Genomic DNA, 23008 nt, shown 5'->3' on the forward strand with positions numbered 1-23008 from the left:
TCAGGCAGTCCAAAACTATTTGCCTCCTGCCTGATCCAATGTTGACTATATGCTCCATGGTTGATGGTACTGGGCCCTTACACAAGCTTTGAAGTGGAAACTGCAAGTAGCACAGAACAAACTGGTGAGAGTCATCTGTCTGTTGGAAAGTGTCAGTTCTACAACTTCACTGGCTTCTAGTGGAGGATCAAGTGTATGCACAGCTGTTTCTATACGCAGACCATGTGGGTGCATTATGCATAGGGCCCCTAGAGCCACCAGGGGGCCCCAAGCTGCCATTTTAGGCCATTCTTTTCTTTTTTGTTTTGTTTATTTTTTAGAAATTAAAATGACCGGTTTCTCGTGTGTTTAATTAAAGCACATCCATGACTATATTGTGAAAATGTATAAGTTATTTTTTTGTTTAAAGCATTTTTTGGGGCATTTTCAGCCTTTATTTTTGATAGGACAGCTGAAGACACAAAAGGGGAGAGAGAGAGAGAGGAAGAACGACATGCACTAAAGGGCCACAGGTCAGAGTTGAACCTGGGCCTGCTGTCTCGAGGAGTAAACCTCTACACATGGGCGCCCGCTCTACCAACTGAGCTATATTGGCACCATATTGCACAGTATAATGTATAAATGAAAGTGCGAAAAGCCTGTTATGTTTTAAGTTCAGCCTTTAAGGCAACAAAAAGTAACAAGCTTTGGGGTGACATTGGGTGTATGTTGTAAAGGGACATTATATTGTGATGTATAATTACCGGTATGTAATAAATAATAAATAACAGAATTTCAGTAGTATACAATATAAATAATACTTTCGTTTGATAAATTGTGTTTAGGCTACTGACTTAAGGAACTTTGCCTCTGCCAGCTACTGACAGCCACAGAAGTCCAATGCAATGATTACACCGGGAAATGGATCACGGTGGTCTTTTTGTAATATTCATTATTCTGTATAATTATTCTGTTTAGTTGTTACTATGTACAGACTGATCTCATAAAGTGGCGTATGTATGACACGTCAATTCGTATGCCGTTTTTGCGTGTTATCAAGATGCTTAATCGCTTTTTAGCATGTTTATCAACGCCGTTCGGCCGCCATTGACCTACATTACATGTGAATTTTTGCCGTAGCGAGTAGTATGAAAGGATGTAAGTCCGCGGATGGGTAAAACACAGGACTTTCACTTTCTTTCCTAAACCCAACCGTTTGTTTTCCTAAGGGTGTGACGTTGGTCACCGTCATGTTTTTGCCCTTTTTTAGTTACAAAAAAGTCGTGTGACGTTGTTCTCGCAATAGTACGGCACGTTTACATCCGCTGTATGTAGACATACACGTGGATAGCTCAAAATGCATACAGATAACACGCCATTTGGCTTTAGGAAAGTGGCGCGTATGTTTACGCGAAGTCACGATGCCACGTTGCTATGTATGGCTTAAAGTGATGGTTCGGAGTAATTTCAACCTAGCCTTCACCATGATATTGAGCCTTCAGCTTTACTCTGGGTCGAACATTGGCGAGAGTTAGCAGATAAGCGTTATCAGCTGAATAGCTTAATGGTATCGCTAGGTCCAATGACCATATAATGCCCGAAATGATACCAACGTGCTACAAGTAGTACAAAATAGTTATGCTCTCATAAAACGATTAGTTTAGTGTGTACACCAGAAGTTTGTAAATAATAAAACTTGCGCTGGCTTTGCTCTCTGCTGTTGTTGTTGCTGCTGCAAGACGAGTGCTTAGGGCCGTCTACAAATTACAACACCGAAAAGAGATGCAACAAAAATATTTATTAATTTAACTTTTTTTTTAAAGTAAGTGCTGTAGTATAACTAGCAGGAGACAAGTAATAATTGAGGTAAGTTTGGAGACATTACCTTATTAAATCATTAAATTAATAAATATTTTTGTATCTCTTTTCGGTGTAGTAATTTGTAGACGGCCCTAAGCACTCGTCTAACTGCATGTAGCAGCAGCTGTAGCAACAGAGAGCTGAGGAGAGCAGGCAAGTGTTCATAAACTTCTGGTGTACTTACAAACTTTCCAATCCATCGTTTTATGAGAGCATAACCTATTTGTACTACTTGTAGACATTTGGTATCATTTCGGGCATTATTAGTGGGGTAACTTACGAGATACAAACGTGGGTCCATTAGCCCCTGCGCTAAGCTATTCAGCTAATAACGCTACTCTAGCTAACTCTCCCAATGTTCGACCCAGGTGAAAAAAGCTTCTGGGGGGGTGTTTGGCTCGAGGTCATGGTGCAAAGGACCCTAGGGTGAATTGCTCCGAACCAAGTATGTCGAAACATCTTCCAACATTTCAGAGATCTTTCATTTCTTTTCTTTTTTTTGCCTGTTTCCATCTCAATATACTGACTGATGATTAAAAAAAAGAAAAAGAAAAAACCTTGCCAGCATGTTGTGCTGCTTCTAATAACAAGAGGTCAGGAGGTCAAGAGTTTGAATGCAGTCAAACATGCTCCATTAAAAATCTCATTTTGGTGTCTGGAAATTGTCACAGCAACAACAAATGCACCTGCGTACCAATATTAACATTTACTGTCAAGTTATTGTTGCTTGGCTTGCATTCACTTTTGCTCGAGCGATCACTCAGTCTGCCCAACAAGTGGAGGAGAAACAGTCCTGTGATGGCAGCGCTGCACCACCAGAGGGCAGAGTTACACATCAGGAGACGGAGCAACCTGAATGCCCTAATATTTCATGCCGTTATTCAGTATTTAACATTTCCATGAAACAGTATTAACAGTATTTTTTAATTCTTGATATGGAAAAGCTTAAAAAAGGTTTCCACTGAGAAACAGTGGTGACTGGTCAATACCACGTTTAATAAAAAGCAAATATCAGCCAAATTTGCCAGTAAATATGCCCATACATCAGTCAAACAAGTCAACACCGTTCAGCCACGTTTCACACACACACACACACACACACACACACACACACACACACACACACACACACACACACACACACACACACACACACACACACACACACACACACACACACTCAAGCGTTAGTTCTGGTGACTTGTGAAAAAAAATAGATAATGATCCTTCCTTGTTGACTAGTTTTATGATCAAACTTGACAACAGTTAAAATGGCTGCCCTGGGGCTTTTATTTTGTAGGAACCGAGTTGTAATGTTCTTTCATAACAATGACTCACTTTTGAGACTGTAAAAAAAAAGTCTAAAATTGTCCCTCAAACAGCCTGCTGGAACATCGGAGTGTCACATAACTCATTCTCATGTTTGGGCACATGACTTCAAACTTTGAACAAGCAGGGCCCTTCTAGCTGGAACCATGGGAGAGCAGTAGGTACAGCTGTGGCCCCGTCTCATACAGACAGATATCTTGTCAATGTGTCAGTTCATCACATCAGGCTGAGATATTTTCTAAATAGGCTACATCCTTAGAACGATTTTTCTCCCGTCTCTTTTCCTCCTCTCTGTCTGTTTGTTCACTGCAGCCATCAACAGACAAACTGGCATGTATCTCTACTGTCTATTAATATTAGAATTAGAGGGATAAATCAGCCGATGTTGCAGCAGTACTTAGGTTTCCTACCACTCAAAAGGGCACCTGCTAGTCCTAAAGGAAGTCACATGTGACGCAATCTAACTGCTGCTTTACTGGCTTTTCAAACGTGACAATATTAAAGTGTAAGCAGAACTCTATCCCCACAACTTGTTGAGTAGGGAACAGTCCAGTGTGTCTTGCAAATTGCCAGGAAATATCAGAAATCAGCAACTCCGTGTCAGAATTGATCAACCCTTTTGTCAGTCAAGATTCTATAGGACATGGTGACGGTGCGAGAGCTAAGAATAAAGTCTCAGTGATCTGTAACATATTCATTTGCTTTCATTCGATTTCATGATGAAATTGTCTAAATAAAATACCACTGAATGTATATTGAAATATTTTACTTTGAAAACCAGCTGTCTGTCTGCATTTATGATTGAAACATGACTTGAAGTGTGTTTTAGGGTTAACACATTTAGAAAAAAATGAAGTGGGTGCATCGTGGCGGCCGTTGGGGTAAGGCGCCAACGTGACGACCCATCTCGTGAGGGCAAAGGGAAGCAACGTGTTGGTAAAAAAAAAAAAAAAAAGGGGCACGTGGGTGCTGCTTAAAACAAAGAAACAAAGAGGCCTAACTGAAAGAGAACTCTTTAAAATAAGAGCTAAATAGAAACACTCACTAATTAGACCAACTTTGAACACATGGGAAGGTGCCAGTAGCAACACCAAAAGTGAACCGGGGACCTTTGGTTCTCATCTCTCTCCCTGGACATTTCCTGTCGCCCTCGAAAAATAAAAGTGATTAACCCTCCTGTTGTCCTCGGGTCAAATCTGACCCTTTTTTTTTTTTTTAAGTTTCTATATCAGAATTTGGGGTTTCTTTCAACCAAATTGTCACAAAAAAAACATTGCGGATGGTTCCGTACAACGCTCTTCACAAGTAAAATAAATGATCAGTTCACTACTTTCATTGAATTTGGGTGTTTTATTTAGTTTGACAGCATTTGAAGAATAATTGATGAAAGAACGTTAAGAAAAGTGACAAAAATATCAGATAACGGCTTGAGAAAAAAAATTGACAAAAACATCGGAAAAGTGGCAAAACAAATCGACAAAATCGTCAAATAAAAGTGACTTAAATTTAGACCCAAGAAAAACAAAAGGGGTTGCATGGTCGACAGGAAGACAGCACAAGGGTTAAGGCATGATGCACAAAGAAAAAGTGTCCATTGTTAAAAAAATTAATTAAAAAAAATTAAAACTGCTTGAATTCTGTTGCTGACATTTTAATGTAAAAATCAGGTCAAGTAAAAAAAATGAAGTTCCTTAATTTTGCCTCTGAATTTCACCGGTCCAATTTGAGCACTTCATAACCTCACTTGATTTTTTAGATCTGAAAATAACCCACGCAGTTTGAGCAACTTCAACATAGTTTTTATAATACTTGACGCAATCGGTTTATGGTCGGCACCTTAAACCACTTCAAGTCAACTTGAATTCATCTGGTGGAAATTCAAAGAGTGTCAGGGTTGGAGGGCAGGCAGCAGGGGGGGGGAGAAAGGACCCAAAAGCAGACGAGGACAGGGAGACTGGTGCAGCGCAATGATTTATTTAGAAAAAAAAAAAAAGGCCTGAAGGCAAGAGAGTCCAAAGACAGGCGGCCAGGTAACAGAGTAACATAACAAAACAAAAGAAACAAAGCTAAGCTGGAAGACAAGTACAACCATAAGACATAATGCAGATATGTGGAATGGGACACCCTGGAAAGCTATCTGAAGCTTGTGTATGGGGGCCCAGACACTAGCAAACATTACACATTATAAATACTATCATGTTGTTTGGATAAAAAAAAGGAAACGCGTGTTCTACAATCTCATTTTCAAAAGAAGAAACCCTAACTACCCTAACCCTTCCTAAGTAGTCCCAAGACATTTAGTCCATCAGTCCAAGCATTGGTTAAATCGATCAAATGCAATACACACTAACCTGTAACAAGTCAGCATAACAGTAGAATTAAATCAAAGGATTTCAGAGTCATAGTTTAGAGTATTCAAGATTTTACATATTTCAGTAGTAGCTGTTGTCTTAGTCTCTTTCTGGAAGCAGACCCAGACAAAGACATTTTTCCAGTGTTATCAACCTCATTCCAGACCGGTGGCCGTGCAGACCACGCTGAAGCTTGTGCGTTTCAGTTTCCATTTTTTTAACCTTGATAAAATGCTTTTTCCTTGTCTTGTATGTATGCGAGGGTGAGTAGATTAGAATGAGGTCCTCATGACTTTTGGACCAGTATAAGTGCAGTGTCTGACGAGGGAAGGAGATGCAGGTGAGCAGGTGGTTTGAGCTGACCAGTGAAGTGGGAACAGGCTGACAGCCATTGGCTGTGGCAGTCAGGTGATGTGGAAATGGAGGAAGAATGTCATAGATGTTGGTTTAAGGATTAGGACATGTGGCTGGACATGAGGGGCAGAGAGCCAGACTGAGACAGGGAGAGAGAGGAACTTGGATGGAAAGATGGGTTTTAAAATCAAATAAATCCATGCTATCATAGTAGTGGAATTAAGCCTACATTTCAGAATTAAACTCGTAAACAAAAAGATTTATGTTAAAGCTACAAGTGCGTAGTTTCTGTCTCCCCCATGAGGAATTCTAAGTAATGACAACAACAGTGTCGGCACGTCCACATGATACAAGCCTTCCGTGATCGCGCACCGCCTCCACACGGTTGCTAGTAGCCAAGGAGGACATGGAGGATTAAAAAAACATGATGGACTCTTCAGAAGAGGTCATTATCTTCACTCCAGTTTCTGTGTGTGAAAGTCACCGGACGCCACAATCTTCTGAACATAGCCATACTGAGAAATCCAGAGAGAGTTGTGTGGAGCTGATGGTCTTAATTAGCTTGGTAGCAGCTCATTTGGCAATGGCTTGAATGTAACGGACGTTCATTAATATCAAAAAGTTACGCACTAAAGCTTTAAATTCAGCATTTCTTACCCAAATACTGTGTATTCTTGAAGCCTAATTGTGTATTGTTTACATGTTTGCCAGCTTGAGATCTTCACTGCCTTTGTTAGCACACTGGCTAGGCTTTTTGTAGCATGTCCCATGCCGCCCACTGTCGAGCAGCAGGCGTGTCCTCGCGCACAATACAAATGATACTGAACCTAATCTTAAAAACATATAAAGGCTTTTGGTTCTAGAAATCCCTTCAAGCACTTTAATGCTGAGAATATGGTATATAAATAGAAAGGAATTCATCTGGAATTTACTGAACAGATGAGCCGGATTGTATGGCGGTAAGAGGATGCAGGGCTGATGGGGAAATGGCGGGCAGTGCATACCAGCACAACTGACCACAGATCTGTGGCTCAGCATAGCGAGAAACGCCCTCGTTTTATCTCATTAACTAAACAAGACCTCCTTAACTTAGGACCCAAATACGGCATAACTTTCAGAGGAGTGTGCAGATACAATGAGTCAGCCTCTAGAAACGGGTGTTCTGGTCAACAAAATGTCCTTCATCGACTGTAAATATCTTTTATCAGATTCACTGTCAGAAAAGGTTTTTTTTTCATCCCACGTTGAAACAAATGGGTGACCCGAGCTTTAATAGATTTTTCTGTGAATTAAATCAAAGTGTCCATTGGCTCTGCGGCAAACTACGCTATATATTACCCGTGCTGAGCTCATTGATTATAATGCTCTTTATCCAGGAACTTGCTGCCAGTTGGCACAGTTACCAGAGAGGAACAAGAAGGCTGTTTTCAGTGTAGAAAGTGTAAATGGCTTAAGTCCCACTAATAGAGTACAGCTTTAGATCAACAAAGATGCTGTCAGTGGGATATGTGACGGACTTTCATGCATGAATAGGATTTCCATGAACAGCGGGAGACTCTGGAGTGCTCGAGGAGGATTTGAAGTAGCGGAGAAATTAGGATGAAATGACCGGCAGCACAGATGGAAGAAGCCTCTATATATATATATATATATATATATATATATATATATATATATATATATATATATACACACACACACACACACACACACACACACACACACACACACACACACACACACACACACACACACACACACACACACGTACGTTTCACTAGCTTTGTGGGGACCCGTCATTGACATAATGCATTCCTAGCCCCTTACCCTAACCTTAACCTTTGTGTTGACTGAGGGTCAAATTGACCTGTTTTCAATTTTTGTTTTATATCAGAAAATATGGGACATAGAAATAAGTGCTGAAAATGTAAAGAAGAAACATTTTACAATTTAAAACGTTGGAAAAAGCAAAAACATACTTCAACATTTTTCTGTGAAATAAGGCGTAAAAAACTTTGAAAAAAAGTGTTTTTTTCAAGGTTGACCGGAAGACCGCACAACTGAATGCCTAACCTTAACCCTTACCCTCACCCTAACCATAACCTAATTCTAGCCCTAATCCTAAAACCAAGTCTTAACCCTCAAACAGCCCTTTAAAGTTGTGGGTCCAGCATTTTGGCCCCACAAAGCTGTTGGGACCCCACAAGTATACTGGACTCCCGGTTTTTGGACCCCACGAATATAGTTAAACAAGAACACACACACACACACACACACACACACACACACACACACACACACACACACACACACACACACACACACCAGAAAGAAAAGCAAACACAAATGTCTCCAGTAATATTAGAAGTGAGTTTTATTAATCACAAATAGGGTGGTTCTAAAATGAACAAAAAACAACCCGAGCAGGCCCCAAATGGACATTCTGTTGGATGTGAGTTTGGTGTTCTTACATGTTGAACCAGTCCTCGGTCTAGCACAGTCTAACAGCGCTGCCATCCTTGAGTTGAAAGGCAACGGTGAGTTGGCCTGGTTTAACGTTCCCCCTAAAACAGAACCCGCACTGGAAAACCATCTCTCACGGTCACCTAAATATAATCTCTATCACTGCCGCCTTACAACATCCAACCAGATCACACACAGACGTGTGGAGGACTTCCTGTCTGTGTGGTACACGTACCGTAGCTGCTGCACATGAACTCCTGCTTGATGTTGTGGCTGAACCTTTGCACGAACTCTGCTTTATAAAACGCTCACAATGCCTGAATAGTTAGAGCACCATTTCAGCTGCATGGCACTTTTATGAATACTGAGTCAACTCTGGGTTTGAACGCTGTGTTCAGCGGAGCAGTGGTGGGTTTTAAAATCTAATTCCCCCCCGCCTGTCGGTGTTATAAATGAAAAATGTACCTCGGTTGCCCAAGTTTTTTTTTTTTCACATTTTTTTTTTTTAAATGCATTATTAAACCAGAGCTCAGATATAAACGTCCCTGCTTTGGGCTTCCATCTTTTTCTTTTGCCTAATAGTGCTATGCGTCTTTACCAAAAATAATTCACACTATATTTAGGCACTAATATATTTCTAGTTCTACTTCAACATAGCTACACCTTCAAATCTATGAAAAACAAAGCTATTTACAAATTTGCAGATACGTATGTAAAGAAGGGGACGTGGAAATTTGCGGTGACATCATTCCTCTCAAACGCCGGGGCCTGTGGTTTAAATGGATGCAGAAAGGACGACGCCTCCGAGTATCACAGCAGTGGACGTGGAACAGGGCATGGCTGCGGAGAAACCGGACTAATGTAAAGGCAGAAGGCACTTAAGAGGAATGACGTTTGTAGAAACGAGGAGGGGAACTGTGTGCATCTGTGTGCTGCGTGACTTGGACCTGCGTGACAGGATTCAGCGTGAACTCTACTGGGATAATTAGTACTCTTGGTTCCTTAATGCAACTTGGAAAAAGACCCGAGCGGTGTTTCTTCTTCCTATGTGCAAATGATGGGCAGATCGTCTCTCACCATGACTGATGTTCAGTTAACATTTCACCACACTTGCAGATTATCAAACAGCCGGACATACGAGCTTCCATGGAAGTTAACGTGAACACCGATTGTTTTTATCTGGGGGATGCCAAACGCAGCGGAACTTTGAAACAGGGAGCTGCTTGTTCTGAATACTGACCCGGGGGCTCGGATCACGACTGCATCTGCCATGCTGTCGCCAAGAAGCTCGTGCTCACGTGCTATGAATCACGATGTGATGAAATGTTACCTTTTCTCAGTCTTACAAATGGAAAGAGTTTCATATCGCCTCAAATTGGACATTTTTCACCACTTTACATAATCTTCAGAGAGAGAGAGAGAGAGACACACACAGCAATTACAAATATCTATATACAATCAATACAAGTGTTAACCCTCCAGACCCCAGCTGTATGTCACTGTATCATACAGCTTTGCTGAGAGGAATGAGTACAATAGGAGTTTCAGTCACACCTAAGAGGAGCTTTCATTACAAGTACCTAGTCACCGCTAAAGGCTAGAAATGTTAGATGAGGTCTACTCTCTAATTAGCACAAATATAAGCAAAAATCGGTTGCAAACCGATTGGACATCAGCAAATATCAACCAGGATTCATGCCAAAGATTGTGTTCAATGGGCTTTACCTGACTGTAATAGTCTGTGTGTGTGTACTGTAGAGTCACTGGTGTTCTTGGTACCTTTAGTAATTGTAGCCTGAAAATAGGCGAGTCAGTAGTTAAAGGGTAAAGGCAACCCATATTTTCCTAATGTCTTTGAGTCCAAGTGAGTGATGGGAACACAATCTTTGAAATTGGTCCAGTATTAAACTAGACAGCGGCGAAACAAGCTGCAATGCACGGCCACTTAAGTGCTGTTTTTGCCGCTGACAGACTCAGATTATTATTCTAAGTGTCTGACAACATTATGAAAGGATCCCTACAGAGATAGAGCTTTTTGTCAAAGAGTCAGACCCCTGTTTGTTTAACAGCCCCGGAATCGCTACCACTATATCCTTTCCATAATGTTGTCAGACACTTAATAATAATAATCTGAGCCCGTCAGCGGCAAAAACAGCACTGTAGTGGATGGAAATTGACAATGCACATTTGCCCCCCCTCCCCCCATAGGTTTACAGTGCAGCCCGGTTTGCTGCTGCCGGTTACGGCGTTCTTGCTTAACACTGGACCAATTTCAAAGATTGTTGTTCCCATTAGTCACTTAGACATAGGGTTGGGTATCGTTTGGATTTTTACGATTCCGATGCCGAACTGGTACCTTTAAAACGATTCCGATTCCTAAACCGATTCTTGAAAAACTGAAAAATGACATCAAAGATGTAATCTGTTTACTAGCGATCACGTGCAATGAATGGTTCATATGCTTTTACGCCCGTTTGGTGAGCCCAGAGGGAAAATATGGCATTTTAAAAGTACAGAAGCTAGCTAACGGTAGACTACAGAGAAAGGGTGATAATTTTTACGACCGTTTCGGAGCGACTGAGGGAAAATATTTCAGTCAACACATTAAGCGGAACCGAAATGAGGAACCGAAATTTGCGTTCTAATCCGGTCCGATTCCTACTGGTTGCGTAGGAACCGGTTCCGTAGTGGAACCAGGTTTCGGTACCCAACCCTACTTAGACACCAGCACATGGAAAAAAAGAAAGGTTACAGGTTGGAAAAAAAAATAAAAAAATTACCCTTTAAAATAATAGTCTGTCACTCACATTTACAGAAAGCTCTTTGATCTCTCTATCAGGTCACCCAATTGGTTTCATTCAGAATTCAAATCGAGGCTTTTACACAGTCAAATCAGAGTCAGAGTACCATGTCTGGTGTAAAAACTTAGTTTTCTTTGGGTCCGGAAGGTTAACTAACAAACCCTGTATTACTATTATCATCATAATTATAATTATAGTGTAATACTGAACGTACATATGACAGCAAAACTCTATCCTGGACAGTGAATTCAATATATACAAGATTAACAGCAAGCATAGAAGGACACTTAAAATCAAGAAAATGCAGCACTGATTGTGCGCAGTGTTTCACAGCATTTGACTGGCACTCTTCAAAGCCTCTTACTAAGACTATCTACAAACATGAACGTGGAAGTCTCTCTACAACAGAAAGGAGGTGGGGGGGGGGAGAAATTAAATATGTAAGACCGCCGATCGAGAACCTCATCTTGAGATTCTGATGCAAGTCATTTTTCATTTGTCTTTTCCTTTCTTCTGATTTACACAGGTGTAAATGCTTGCAGCTCGACGCAAAGTGGTTAAAGTGTTACATATTTTTATCCACAACCAAAAAAAAAAAAAAAACACATGTTAGTATTTTACAAATATTTAAAAAAGTAAACCTTTATCTATAGGCATTTTAAAATATATTCCATCAAAAATAGTCTGACAAATTTCAACAGTAGAAAAGAAATACAAATGGCAAAAAGGTTCGAAGCAAAAGTAGAAAGGTTGGAGGAAAGAGACGCCTCCTTTTCTACCTGGCAGACTAAAGAAATGTTTCCTCTCCTCCACCTCGGGTGGGGTTTAAAAACCATGCAATTAACTGTAAAGTAAGAACTCCATAATTTAGCAAAAAGCAATCAGTTGGTGGTGATAAAACGGATCGCCGTCCCTACGTGTGGAGTAGTTGGACGTAGTTGTCCTGTGAAATCTTGTCACCTTTGGCAAACTCGAGTAGTTGGATTTCAGCCCGTGCTGAGAGCTCCGAGCATGAGGCGTGGCAGCTCCGTGGGTCAGACAGCGTGGAGCGCAGTCCCACGTGTCATGTCTTCCACTCAGCACAGGGCCCCCTCATCATCCCCCCACCCCACCCCCCTCTCTTTTCAGATCACGAATGACGACTTGTGTCGGAAATCCCCCTGTAGAGAACACAGAGGCAAACAGGAGCCATGTTTAGGTATTCATCGTATTGCAGAAGGGGTTCAACAGTAATGCAGACACTCTTCTTCCATTTGCCCCCTGCACCGGGGTTTTTTTCCTGCATAGAGGCATTTTAGGAGCATTTAGCCAGCGCCAAAGGAAAATCACCAGCACCAAGATGATGGGAATTTAGAATTAGAAATAGCAATTCAAATCCTCTCTAAAAGTGTTTAAGAGCAATTATACCAAACAACTGTTGAACAAGCAGAACATGAGAGCTGATCTCAGTTTTATCTCCAGAGTCAGCCTGTACCAGACTCTCCCGGTGATTTATTTCAATATTAATATCATCTTTTTAACCATCTTTTGTTAATTGGGGTTCCATTTACTCAAGCTTAGTATATATTTGTGTTAATGAAATTGTCATAAGAACAGGGGAATTCATAGACTTCTGTCAAATAAGGAACCACAGACTCTTTGCCTTTACTGTACGCGGACTGATCATGGTTACTGCCGTGTGAAGCCCCCCCCTCCCAAAGGCCCATTCTGAGTCTGGAATAACCCTGTACACTTAAATGAAAATATGCTTTTATTGTTTGTGTTTTACTTACTTTCTCTAACAGCTCAAATTGGCCTTACTTGACACTTTACTGGTCTACAGAATGGGAATTATTCTTTTATATTTAAGTAGGTGATTATTTTTATCACATTGAGAAATAATGAGTTAAATAATTTAACGTCAAGAGAGATACTCAATGATGTGGTTTAGATTGCTAATATCAAAGTGCTTCACAATAAAGGATCAAATGGAAAGAACACAAACACAGGGAAATAAAAGGATGCCTCTAGTAAAATGAGGATGAAACGGAACACACAAACTCAAAACTACGTTCATAAAGGCTCCTTTGATTGACATGGGGCAAATTGCTGTGTAGACTGCAAAAGAATCTGTGAAACCTGAACATCATTCAGAATTCCTCCCTCATCTTTATTTTTCCATCTCTCACCTTATCATATCAGCAAAGTGTGTGTGTGTGTGTGTGTGTGTGTGAGCTGGTCTTTTATTCATTCAGACCTTGGCTGTGTTCAACAGGTGTAATTATGTGGCTCTTATCCTGTTTTTAACTCTTGTGTATGCATTTGCATTGTATTTATTATAGGGATCTGTGTTATGGTATGTATGGAAATGTGTGTTTATGTGTGAGCTGCTGGATACTCGAATGTCCCCCCGGGGATGAATAAAGTACATATTTTATTCATCATTATACGTGGTAGAAATGGTTTATGCATGTTTTTTGTGCGTGCATCATTCGTACACCCTGGCCCTGGTGTGTGGCAGATGCAGACCAGGTGTGGCTCACTGAAGGAGCAAACAGGTAGCTCTGTGTGTTTTAGCCCATTGACCATCATTTGTACACTTGTTAAAAGGTTATTATTTTTGGCATTTTTCGGCCTTTATTTTAGACAGGACAGCTTATGAAAGGAGAGAGAAGGGGGGAATGACATGCAGCAAATGGCCGCAGGACAGAACCGGACCTGCCCTCTACCAGGTGAGCTACCCAGGCGCCTGTCATTTGAATACTTTGCATTACTGACCACATATTATAGTTTTTAGATTGATTCCCCGACGACTCTAAACTCTCGGTCACCTGTTTTAAAATAAACTCTATTCCCCTTTAATAGCATACTCTGCAAATTCGACAGGCATCTGAATGTCACTGCTATCTACAAACCTCATCCTCCGTCCTGACGTAGTCCACTCCGTCTCCTTTAGCTGGAACTTTGTAGCTAAAAAGACACAGAGCACATTATGGTTTCATGGACGACACGGTTGGCTAAGTGCTGGCTAGAGAGAGGAACACATGCATTAGTTGATCATGTGAACGGTTGGATGGTCTTCGTGTCTTACCTGTTCCCCGTCTGTTTTTGGCTGGAGAAGTAGCCTCGCTTGTATGCACAGCAGATCCCCGCTGTTATACACAAGAGCACTACGGCCACCACCAGCACTCCCAGTACGATCCCCACAACGTCAATATCATCTGTGGAATTCATGCGAGAATGTAGAAATAAGACACTGACAATGGGTCAACCTGGCGGCGAACAATGTCTGTGTGTGTGTGTGTGTGTGTGTGTGACACACTCACAGACTTCCATCTTCTGGGGCGGACACTCGGAGTATCCTGCGTCGTTCTTCGCTCGGCAGAAGTATTCGCCCGCGTCTTCTTTTCTGACTGCGATGAAGTTCTGCATTGGGGAACATTGATGGAAGTTTGATGAATGCTCATACTGTAGCCGTGTGAACATGGGCCCTAATATTCCACTAGTGGTCAGAACAACAGCCCAATCAGAACATAAAACAGCCTCATGTAACCACCTCGATCGGAAGAGACAGACTTGATCAGTTATGACTTGTTTACGACACGTTCATGACAGCGTCATGTCACTCTTATGTAGATACCTTCAAGTAAAGTGTAACCGAACTTTCAGTCGCGTAGAGTGGGGTGGTGTAAACCTTTGAGAATTGCTCCTAAAGGCCGTTTGATGGTCGTGCGTCGAATCGACGGGGTTCCCCTCTGCGTCTACGTCGTAGCCTGACGTCACCTCTCGAAAACTGTAACTACACGTCACAGCGACGCACGTCGCTCGTCTCTGGCTTGGTAGCGTAGCATTCCCCCCCCCGACTCATGTCCTGGTTCTCCTTCTCCATCAACAACATGAGATCAAGGAGAGGGTTAACTTCTCCTGCTCCAGATCTCACCGTGGTCAGAAAGAACAGGAGAGACCCTTTGGTTCTCTCACTAGGACTCTAGAGACACAACTCGCTCGCCGTCACTCTCTCACTTCTCCCTCGCTCTACCACCCGCTCCCCACACACACACACACGCGCCGGCTTGACGCACACACCAGCGCACAAGTATAAACATCAGGCCACTTACGTAGGCTACGGCTAAAGCTCGGTGTGGAGCCTCCGCAGGACCAGAAAACAGGCTTATGCCTTAGCCTTTTAAAAACGACATCAAACTCTGTGCCACGACATTCAAACTCACTATCATGTTTAATCAGGAATGTTTAGAAAATGGGTTGTCTTTGTAGTACATTTCCGTTTTCTTTTTGTTCTGATTTTAAAGTTTAGCTTTTTTATGTTTTAACGTTCAAGCAAAAATAAAGATACATATTGTAAAAGTATTGGTATTATAGCAGAAATAATTCAATGTAGAATAACGCAAATCAGAAATGTGTGGTGTTTTGCAATTAAACAATTTCCATTAAATAATTACAAGAAAAAAAAGAAGAACCCCCCCCCCCCCACAATAAACAAGTAATTCTCTGGGTTTCATTGAGCTTCCATAAATAATGAAGCTTTCCCGGACAAATAATGTAATCTAATCTGATACAAAGCAATAATAGATTTCTAAATCGGTTGGTGGGCGTGACTTCCTCGTATGGGAGCAGCAGAGGAGTGATAACTTTGTTTCTGTGAACGATCTAAAAATAACAGTCAAAAGGAGAAAAAAAAAAACTCCTCCAGACCTCCTTAATTTACAGCTACAGCAGTCTGTTTGTAACACTAGAGATCCACATCAAGACAAACACTGTAGTATGATTTGGTACGTCACATCTTAGAGGCCGGCATGAATGTCAGTGGTGGAATGTAACTGAGTACATTTACTCAAGTACTGTACTTAAGTACAAATAGATAGATTTATTCAAATACTGAGCAGCCAAAGAGTTACTAGAAGCAGTACAAATCATAACTGTACAATACCATACTGTAGGACAATCTTCACACAGACTGCCTTTTCAGTTAAGAGCTGTGGACTATGGAATTCATTACCAGCTGACATTAAGGTCATATCGGACTTCAAAAAATTTACTTCCAGCATTAAGTTGTGGCTAAAGGCAAATCAAAACTGTAACCATTTTTAACTATTGTTATTAGTATTATTTTGTTTAGTTGTGTAGTGAGTGAAGGTGTGTGTGTATGAAGAAATGCCTATGATTTTTCCTTTTTATGTTTCTTTTTTCTTATGTATGTATCTGTTTTATAATGTTCTTAGAAATGCCCAACCAGGGACAAGAGTTGAGAATTAGCACTAGCTATAAACTCTATATGCTGCGCATCAGTTACGGGCTTTGTATTGTAACTATGTTTGCTTGTATGGTCCCTGTTAAATAAACAAATAAATAAAATAAATGTTGAGGTACTTGTACTATACTTGAGTCTTCTCTTTTTATGCCACTTTTCTACTTCTACTCTACATTTCAGAGGGAAATATTGTACTTTTTACTCCACTACATTCATCTGTTACAGCTTTAGTTACTAGTTACTTTACACATTAAGATTCCTGCACACTAAACACATGTAGTTTATAAAATCTGATGTTTGATTCTAAAGTAAACTAGCCAACAATATAACGGCCTACAAGTCCAGCTGAGATGATGAGACCATTAAACACACAACTGGTTGGATCCAGAGAGTTCTGCATCGAGTACTTTTACTTTGAATACTTTAAGTACATTTTCTTGATGATACTTACATACTTTTACTTAAGTAATATTTTCAATGCAGGACTTTTACTTGTAACAGAGTATTTGTTACAGTGTGGTATTAGTACTTTTACTGAAGTAGAGGATCTGAATACTTCTTCCAGCGCTGATGAAGGCTGACAGGAGAGTGTTGGAGGCAAACAGTGAGCAGATCGAGCTGCGCTGGGAAGCAGGGCGAGAACTGAGGAATGTGCAAACGAGGACAGTGGATTCCCCTCGTGGCTCAAGCCCTCTCACACCATCAACTGTCTCCCCAAAATATCTGCCCCCACCCCTGGGCGTCAGGCCACAGCGTCCCCCGGCTGCCCCGCCCTCGCCTCTCTGTCATGCCTGTCCCTGTCCAACACACATGCCCACACGTACTAACCAGAGTTCCGGCTTCTGCGTTGAGCGTGTACGTGGAGTTGAAGAACTTGAGGCTGGTCTTTGGGTCGTCGGGGATCTCCTCCCTGTTCTTGAACCACTGGTACTGAGACTTGGGGAAGCCCTCGTCCTCCACGCAGCTCAGCTCGGCTGACTTCCCAAAAGGCACTGATTTGGGGACGCTGCATTTTGGCACCACCGGCTTTACTGCGGTGACATAAAAACACGATCACTTAGTCTTCATGGGGAGCTTGACGCTCCAGAGGAGTTATGCATCACAGCGATAAAACGAACCCACACATTCTTTCGTGATGCTGCCAGGTCTGATTGACTTTGCTGCTTTAAAAACAACAACAAAAAAACAATGTCACCCTGACCCTTCATGGTTCACCGGGCGGGTACATGATTTTTGGCCCGTGCCAAAAAACGCCACCGAAACACGCAGCGCTTGCTTTCTTTAGCACTGCAATTCAGACAGATGCAGTTTCAGAGGTTTCCTCTTATAGCCCAGAACACGCCTTTGCAGCTGGGCAGGTCTGGTCAGAGGGTCGGTGCGACCTATAACACGGTTTCATCTTACAGCATCTAAGTGTGAATCACTTAGCAAGGGCTCTCTTTAAGGCCGCTATAATGGCTCGTTTTAGCGGAATCTTCGTCATATTTTACTTATGTCTGTCTCATATCTTTGACTCCGCATGCGGTATAGTTGGATGATGTGGGTGAGTGGGGAGTACCTCTTACAACAAGGTTAATCACAATCTCATCAAAGGACTTCTGGTCGTCAGCGGCGGTGACCTCACAGCGATATTTGGCTGTGTCCAACCTTGTGGCGTTGGTTATCAGCAATGTGGCCGGTTCTCTGATCATCGCTCGGTTCTCCAGGTCGCCTGTCCGAGGGCAAAAAACATGTTCAGCGACGAGCGTGTAGAAAACTGCGGAAAACAGAAGAGGCCTGTTGGTGCATTTTATACACTACCTGAGATCTTCCTGTCAAAGTAGACATAACTTGGTCCCTCATTCGTTATCTTCTTCCATTCAATCCTGGGGTTGGTTGTAGAGATGGACTCGATCAAACACGATAACTCAATTTCTGCAGCATGGAGAAAAAGGGAGTCATAAATTCAAGTGAAAACTGTTTTTATTTTTTTTTTGTGGGGATATTTGTTCATTGGGTCTTACTGTCAAACTCATCGGTCCACGGTGATTCGTTGTTGGTTTTCAGGACCACGGCTGACACGCTGAAGTAGCCTGCAACACAAGAGAGGAGAGGCAATGCAACATGAGACTCTCCGGAGCATGAATTTTCATGATACGCTGATGATCTCATGCGATATTGCACAATACCAGCTGACATCCACGGATGTGCTGGGCTTATTTTAACACTCTCCTTGAGGATGTTCGATACACGTTCCCTCATCTTAAATTTCACAAATTAAAATGAAGATACATGTCAATCCCACATCAGTGAACATCCTGGTGCTCGTCAGCCATGTTCTGTTACTGTCCATCTTCCATTTTTAGTTGTGTTGGTCAAACCATTGTGTGTGTGTGTGTGTGTGTGTGTGTGTGTGTGTGTGTGTGTGTGTGTGTGTGTGTTGAGGGTGGGGGAGCTGTTTCTATGCACAGTGGATAATTGTGCAGGGAGGCATGTGGCCTTTTCAGGGCAAGCTGACCATGCCAGTAGTTCAACCGCCTGCCTCCACCCCCCTCCTCCACCCCCTCCCCCAGCCCCAGCCCCACCCCCTCTCTGTCTCTCTCTGAGTCTGATGCTGTTGCCCATGTGGGACTAATGGTGCAAAAGCACCCCGGAAAGATCTGTGTTGGTATGTGGTGGAGGGCTGAGGCCTTGGGAGGGGACACTGCTGAGTCATCCTGGCAGCCCGTGGTCCACAAACAGATCCACATGAAAGTCACTTCCACATGAATGTTAACCGAGTATGCTCATAAACACTTTCAGAGACCTTAAATGATGGTCTGGCTCGTGGATGCAGGCAGGGCCACTTGTACGGACTGTGCTGTCACTGAAAATCTATGGGATGCCTGATCTACATTTGTGAACCTCTCCTGCTGAAGCTTAAAAAGAAGAAATAGTGCTTCATAAAATGATTAATAACTCCCGTCATGTACATCTGGCCAATCGGGTTGTGATACATCTCACTGGTCCATTGTATAGAAATGGATTATAACATCAAGGTGACCCGGGTTATGATTGAACACATATTGGTTTATTCTGTATTATGGATGGCTAACTGTGTGGGCCTACTGGGTACAGGCCTAGGCCCCCTAGACCACAACCTCTGCATGAAGTGACTTTTAACATTTCTTATGGTAACGTCAGAGAGACGCAAAAATGACCACAGAGATGCAAAATGACCATAGAAAGATGCAACATTACTTCAAAGAGATGCAAAATGACCACAGAAAGATGCAAAATGACCATAGAAAGATGCAACATTACTTCAAAGAGATGCAAAATGACCACAGAAAGATGCAAAATGACCACAGAGAGACAAAAAAACAAACACAAAGAGACAAAATTGACCACAGAGACACAAAGCGACTAGAAAAAAAAAGCCAAACAACCACAAAGGGACCCTAAATGGTGCATACAGTGTACGTGTAGTCTGCTACTAACTAGTGCTGAAAATGGTCATGTGCCTCTCATTCAAAGCAGGATAACCTGACCTCCACCAACTGTCCTGTGGCCACACAGCAGTGTGTGGGGTCACCTGCTGCAGCAGACGGGGTAAGCTGATTAGCCCACAGTCTTCCTGGAGATCATGACAAGACGACAGCTTGTTTTTAGCCGCTGCTGACAGTAACAACAATGCATGGAGGGCACATGTAGGTCACACCCAGCCGGACAATAAAAGATCTACCCTCAGGAAGCTGCTTGAGAAAGTGTGAAGCTAATGCTCGGACTTTATTAATACTCCTGCACCAGATACAATGTATTTGTAAAATCTTGTTTTTTTTACTGATATGTAAACACAGATGCAACATTACTTCAAAGAGACGCAAAATGTTCGTTCACACACAATGTGCTCATTGTGATCAATTCTACATGAACGCAGAGATGCAATTCTTCCTGACAACATCAAGTATGTGGATGTGACAAACAATCACTATGAAGATAATTCTTCAACCAGAAAACTACGTTTCAAGCAGCCCTCCACAGAGACATTCATGGTCCAGGAGCCAAACGGTATGGTGAGCAGCTTACAGCTCGGACCCACCCTGACCTTCCATACTTCAGTAGAATTGTAGTTCCATTTGAAACTTTAGGGCTGTCCTCTATCAAAGGAACTGTTAGTTGACTAACACCCATATCATTTTGTCGACGAATCGATTAGTGGATTTAATTACATCTGTAAAACTGAGTTGCTCCACAAAGAATCATGCAAAAGCACCACTTTCAATCTTGTGTTTACCAGAGATGTGCTCATACGTTTCTTGGAAAAAAAGCCATTCAGCAGACAAAAAGCATAAAACATGACTAATTGACAGAAGAAATCGTAGGAGGCCGAAACAACGGATTAGTCGACTTATCGACTCAGAGAGGGCAGCCCTACGGAACTTGTGGTGAAATAAAGCTCAACAGTACGACAGTTGAGGACGACAGTGAGCTTTCATTTGTTCGATTTTGCTTGCTAACGTTAATAGAAATAGAAATATTTGACAGTTGGCTTTGCATCTCAAGATGTAATTTATTCTGTACTGTGCTACAGCAGCAAAGACAACAGTTTGGTCCCAGGAGGAATAGGGTTAGCTCCACAGCAGCACTACATGAAAAAGTTCTTGACAACCTGAAAAAGTAGTCTTTTCCAACTAAGAACTTTAACAAAGAAGTGTATAGGAGCACATACGAGAATCTGCACTCCTTTTCAGAAGTGTGACAGTCAAAACACTGATCCAGTCGAAGCCTGTCACTTATGGTGTTTTTCCATTACATGGTACCTGCTCGACTCACCTCACCTTTTTAGTTTTTTCCATGATGACAAAAAGTCCTTGGTATCTGCCAACAGGTAGTTTTTTAGTATCACCTCCGTCGAGGTTCCAAGCGAGCTGAGGCGATACCAAAAGGTGACGTGAAAACCTGCAGACTACTGATTGGTCGGAGAGAATAGTCACTGATCACTAATCACTGTTGATCATCAGACGGGATGGGACGGGGGGGGTCCTGAACAAAGTAAACATAGTTTAGCCAGATTCTTTTGAAACTAAATTTGCCTTCTGGCTGTGCAACGTGACATCATGACTTTGCGTAAACATACACGCCCACTTTCTTAAGCCAAGTGGTGTGTTATCTGTACGCATTTTGAGCACCGTACACAGCGGACCGGGTTGGGTTTAGGAAAAGAAGAACCGGTTGGGTTTAGTAAAAGAACAAAGATACAGTTGGGTTTAGGAAACGTGACATGCGGGACAAGATCCCCGGTCTCCTGTGAAAGTCTTGAGTTTTACCTGTCCTCCACCCTGACCAATGTCCCTATGCGGATTTTCGCCCTTTCATACTACTCTCTACTAGGGTTGGGCATCGTTTAGATTTCAACGATTCTAAATCCAATTCCGATTCTTCCTTTCGATTCCGGTTCTTATCGATTCTCGATTCCAATTAATTAAGTGCCGTGGAGTTGAAACGGGTAAGAGGAAAATAAGAGGAAAGTTTTATTTTGATTCAAAGGTGGGTTGCAGTTTGACGGGGCTATTTCAATGTAAAATAAAGCCACACTAGAGCACCGCTTACTGTGCTCCATGGCTGTAACACAACAAGCGCCTGGCCGCTACGGAAACCAAAACTTGCGCATGTTAAATTTGGAACCCATGATCAGATTTGAAACCAAATCCTCCAAACGATTCCAATAAAGAAACGATTCTGATGGAATCGTAATTTTTTAAACGATTCCAAGTAGGAATCAGTTCTCGATGCCCAACCCTACTCTCTACGGCGTAAATTCACACGCAATCGCAATGTAATGTAAGTAAATGGAGGCCAAACGGCGCGAGTATGCGTCTTAATAACACGCCAAAAATGGCATACGAATTGGCGTCTCATACATATGCCACTTCATGAGATCAGAACAGAATCAAAAAGAACACACCTCTGACGTTCTGTGTGTGTCGCGTTAGGTCACGGCCGTTTCCTGCGGCGTCGCTATGACGACCAGCCACGCTCGCCTCACGAGGTGGTACTAAATCAACAATGGAAAATGGAGGACGGGGCACCGCGGCCGAGCCGAGCTGGTACTAGCAGTGGGTAAGCGCCATTACTGAGCTTCCTCTCCACAGTGCTACAGGCAGAGCAGCACACACAGTTCAAAGCTGTTAGCAGAGGAGACTCCCGGTGTTTCTCAGAGCTCCTTGTACTGGAGCTACATTGTACACATGCAAACCATCTTCTGATGAAAAGTGGCCAATAGGGTAATTTCTAGAAATATGACTGAAGCCACACAATGGTGCAGAAATCTGCTCTTCGGTTAACTTAAATCATCCATGTACTTAAATATGCCGTTTACTGTTTCTGACAAAAGAATTGTGGTTTGTGAGGCATTTCAGTGCTTACTTCTGGGTTTGAGTTTTAAATATACAGCGTGCACATTGTAACCTAATAGCAAATCTAACTAGGCCAAGTATGCCAGGAGTCCAAAATATCAGAATAGAAATAGAATCCAAATAGAATCCAAAGTTGACGATAAATTATTCCAGGTGATTAATTTAGTATTATGACTTTCCATTAAAGGCATCGCTCAGTTTTTCTGCTCCGACAGAGCTAATGGAATTTACCCCCTGCCCCCTGTG

The 23008-nt window shown here is 42.2% G+C and overlaps 1 protein-coding gene across 1 annotated transcript in view; it reads right to left on the reverse strand.

Annotated features, from left to right (window-relative positions):
- Window positions 1-8224: 8224 nt before the first annotated feature.
- Window positions 8225-23008, reverse strand: part of LOC120544316 (junctional adhesion molecule 3B-like) — a 44871-nt gene continuing 30087 nt past the window's right edge. Inside the window, exons 2-9 of the mRNA XM_039777962.1 lie at window positions 18389-18457; window positions 18186-18299; window positions 17944-18096; window positions 17214-17416; window positions 14443-14542; window positions 14208-14337; window positions 14032-14086; window positions 8225-12297 (exon numbers count right to left, since the gene is read on the reverse strand). Coding sequence (XP_039633896.1) covers window positions 12262-12297; window positions 14032-14086; window positions 14208-14337; window positions 14443-14542; window positions 17214-17416; window positions 17944-18096; window positions 18186-18299; window positions 18389-18457 — 860 coding nt within the window. The 3' untranslated portion in view covers window positions 8225-12261. The remainder of the gene's footprint in view (window positions 12298-14031; window positions 14087-14207; window positions 14338-14442; window positions 14543-17213; window positions 17417-17943; window positions 18097-18185; window positions 18300-18388; window positions 18458-23008) is intronic.

This window comes from Perca fluviatilis, chromosome 16, assembly GCF_010015445.1.
Source record: "Perca fluviatilis chromosome 16, GENO_Pfluv_1.0, whole genome shotgun sequence".
NCBI lineage: Eukaryota > Metazoa > Chordata > Actinopteri > Perciformes > Percidae > Perca > Perca fluviatilis.